General features: G+C 43.7%; 1 protein-coding gene across 1 annotated transcript in view; it reads right to left on the reverse strand.

The window, feature by feature from the left end:
- LOC116400745 (voltage-dependent T-type calcium channel subunit alpha-1I-like) overlaps positions 1-3,838 on the reverse strand; it is a 153,271-nt gene that overhangs the window by 12,433 nt on the left and 137,000 nt on the right. Inside the window, exons 20-21 of the mRNA XM_031878742.1 lie at positions 2,359-2,368; positions 1,451-1,629 (exon numbers count right to left, since the gene is read on the reverse strand). Coding sequence (XP_031734602.1) covers positions 1,451-1,629; positions 2,359-2,368 — 189 coding nt within the window. The remainder of the gene's footprint in view (positions 1-1,450; positions 1,630-2,358; positions 2,369-3,838) is intronic.

Raw genomic sequence — 3,838 nt, forward strand, 5'->3', positions numbered from 1 at the left:
TCACCATATTGATTTACGGCCGTCGCCATGTTGTTTTTTTGCATCCTATGAACGGAAGTTTCCATATTTAGAATGCAGATGTAGACACGTAGAGACGCCTTATTTGCTCTGGTAGCGGCAGAGACCTGTCAATCACTGTGTAGCCCTGCCCTAAAGCATCCCCTGCTTTATGGTCTGTTTGACTCTAAATGGACCATAATGTACTAAATGAACATCATGCTGTATTGAAGAAGACTTGAAACTAGAGATTGAGACCATAAACTCATGTTTACAATGTTTACTGAGGTAATAAATCAAGAGAGAAGTAGAGTCATTTTCTCATAGACTTCTACACAACCAGAGGAGTCGCCCCCTGCAGTATTCCTGCAGTACTAATCGATTAAAGAAACAGAGATCAGTCTGCAGAGAGAGACCGTGTTGAACCTCATGGTGCTGAATTCATTCGGACCTAAAACGACCTCAGTAGAATGTAATTTGAGCTCTCTGGACCCTTTCTTCTCAACTGCTCCGTCAGGTAATGTCGGGCAGTAAATGGTTCAAAACATATCTTAAAGCAGGGTCAGGAGGGGTCGGGCTCCACGATACATCCCAACTGTCATGGAATGATTAATGGGACAGGAAATCAGAAAGAAAACTGAACACCTGCTTCACAAAATTAATATTATTCATTTATTCGATCTTTGCCTTTTTATCTCGTGAAGAATTTGACCTTCTTAAGTTGTTTCTTCAAATAAAACGAACTGAGAGTGAACATTTTAACTCTTTAGTGCTGGCATGTTGACGTTCCCTTTTGAAGCACAAACGTTGGGAAAGACTGGCTTTAAATATGTTATACTGTAAATACTGTAATATGTAGAGTCATTAAATCCAGAACAGCAGAAACATTCATCTTTACCAAAAGAAGTACCTTTTGCTCAGCACAGAGTACAAATTGTAAGCAGGTCTTTTATGGCCGTTGGCAATGCTTTCCACACATTTTGGGAGATACCATTTATGGTGGAGAATGAGATGAAGAAGATTGAAACCACTCTCATGTCTGATGAAGATAACACAAGTAGCCGATTAGCTTCACACAAAGACTGGAAACATGAGCAAACAGCTGGCCCGGCTCCGTCTGTTGGTTAATAAACCTCTAAAGCTCACACATATACATTTTGTATCTGTTAGTTTAACATGTAGAAAAGACAAACATGTAAGAATGACAGTTCTAAAGAGGGTTATGTGCCGGACTCTCTCTTTGCTTGGACCAGTAGCTGGAGTCTCAAACTGGTTGTCTGGCAACTGCTTATAAAACAGGCTAGCTGTTTGCCACTCTTTCCAGTCTTTGTGCTAAGCTAAGCTAACCGTCTATGACAGATATAAGAATGGTATCGATTTTCTCAACTACATCCCAACGTGAAGAAGTGCGTTTTTGCCGAAACAGAAAACATTGTCAATTAGTCCTCCTAACCTGAGGGGGCGTAGCGTCCTGAGCAGCCTGAGAACTCGGAGAACCCCGAGGATCTTCGCCCCGCCGGCCATCGACACCACAATGTCAGTGAGAGACACGAACACGAGGAAGCCGTCCAGAATGTTCCAGCTGCTCCTCAGATAGGCCTTCTCTCCCAGGTACAGACCCATGGACACCACCTGAGGAGATGAAGGGATATGGACTTTTGATATTCAGATTTCTCATCTAGCTTCTCAAATATATTTCATTTCATGTCAGCTGCTTTCAGCAGGAGAGCAGAACAGAGGAGAGGATTTGAAAGATGGGAGGCTGAGAGGTGTGTGAGGGAGGGAGCGAGGTTTTAAAACCAAACAGATGAAAAGAGGGAAGAAAGACAAGCAACAGCTCCTAAACCCCAATATGAGAAGATTAATGTTCAGATGCAAGAGGGAAGGAAAAAAAGGACATGAGGAAAGGAAAGGAGATTACAAGGAAAGCAAGTCTACTATGAAGTGGAAATCTCCAACACGGGACCGTCTACCAACACGTCCACATTCTAATGAAGCTTCATCGTTATTGGAATGTTGAATCCAAAGCAAAATCACAGTTTGTTTGCCGAGTTAACCAGCTCTTTATTTTGCTGACTGTACTGTAACTGGGTGAAATGTCTCTGATTAAAACTTCCAGAGAGCAATTCAAGAAAATAAAAGCTCTACTTTCAATTTCAGTTAAGGCATGCAGGATTGTGGGCTGCTGACATTGCACTATGCCCCAAATCCTCTTAAATCAGACACTTCCACACAAGGCTAAATACTCGGACGGTGTTGTGACTGGAGCTGCAACCATTTGAAGCGCACATATTTCAGTTTTTGTCTTAGATTTATGGTCTGTCACCTTCTAGCTACAGCTGGATGGGAGGTCTCGCTCACTAGGTGAGCCCTATTGGGGATTGAACAGGAAAGGGAGGGAGGAGGATGTTCTGGAAGCAACAAGGAGGGTGCGGGTGAGGTGAGGGAGATCAACACTTTTGTGGAAACAGTGAGACAGCTCTCATTGGGAGGAATGAGACGTGGTAGTCAGGGGCGGAGGAGGACACAATGCGCTCAAAGAGGAGAGAGAAAGTTTTGAAATCAGAAAACAGTTGGTGAGGTTGGAGGAAAAGTTTTACGGCAGATGTTTTGACATCTTCCAGGTGCTTTCATGGCATGTGTGTTTCATGTGTGGCTGTCATGTCGAAAACAGAACGAACAAAGAGGCAAAAAGAAAATGCCACCAGAGAAATGTGGAAGGATGGGAAATTCCAGGAAATGTTGGAACAAGTGTGACGGTGTTTGTGCATCTTGTTTGGGAACGCCGACCAGGCGTAATGATGGCACACTGCAGCAAAATAAGCTACGGAAAATCTTCTGAGTATCATGTAGGTGCCACCTGTAGGCTTGAAAGCGAGGCTCGGAACACTTTGTAGCATGCTGCTTCATGAGCTGATGGATGGAAGGATTCAGACGATCATGGCGTCCAATAGTGACTCATAGTCGTCATCGAGAATGGGTCAAACTACAGCATATGAAAACATCCTCTGACACTTCTGCAATCACTCCTATTTATACAGTGGAGCTAACTCGTGTGCAGACTTCCGTCTAACACAAAATATACCACAACAGACACCATGCCAACTGTTGCATCCTAACTCTATAGAAATAATGTAGAAGCTGGGCGGCAAAGACAGAAAAACAAGGAAATTGGATGAAATGAAGCCAAAGTGTAAGAGAAACAAAGACAGCTAGAGAGAGATGAAGAAGGAAACGAGATGTGTAAGTCAGAAAGCTGAGTGAAGTAGTCAGTTTGCAGAATTCCACGCAGCTTTGTTGAGGAACAGTCAATCCTTCCAAACCTCTAACTATATATAAGTACTATAGTAAATATTTCATCTGAGATCTGCACATCAGCGAGTCACAGTCACATCCTATACGATGGGCCTTCTGTCATGTTTGACAGGCTGGATATCGAGTTATAATACATCTGCTATGATATTAATAGCCGCCTGCTTTACCAAAGCCCCGTCGGGACTGTTGGAATGCCGTGGGGCCGGCATTAAGCGGATCAAACATCGCCAAGATAAAACATGATGCATGGTGAATCTATGGCAGGGCGATGCCAGCGCTGTTATCAGAGCCTCTCACACTGCCAGCTGGGCTTTTGGCTGACGGGCGAATATGTCACTTTACATTCAAACTTAAATTACATTCAACAAACCTTACAACTATACATTCTGAGCTTCTCAGTGCAACTAGGAAGCCACGATCGATTCATCTGAGACCAACAATCACGTGACAAGAAGTCTGTGAAACGTTGACTGAACTGCTGCTGAACACAGAGAGGAGAGGAGAGGAGAGGAGGGGAGAGGAGGGG

This window comes from Anarrhichthys ocellatus, unplaced genomic scaffold, assembly GCF_004355925.1.
Source record: "Anarrhichthys ocellatus isolate YVR2014 unplaced genomic scaffold, GSC_Weel_1.0 scaffold197, whole genome shotgun sequence".
In the NCBI taxonomy this organism is placed as follows: domain Eukaryota; kingdom Metazoa; phylum Chordata; class Actinopteri; order Perciformes; family Anarhichadidae; genus Anarrhichthys; species Anarrhichthys ocellatus.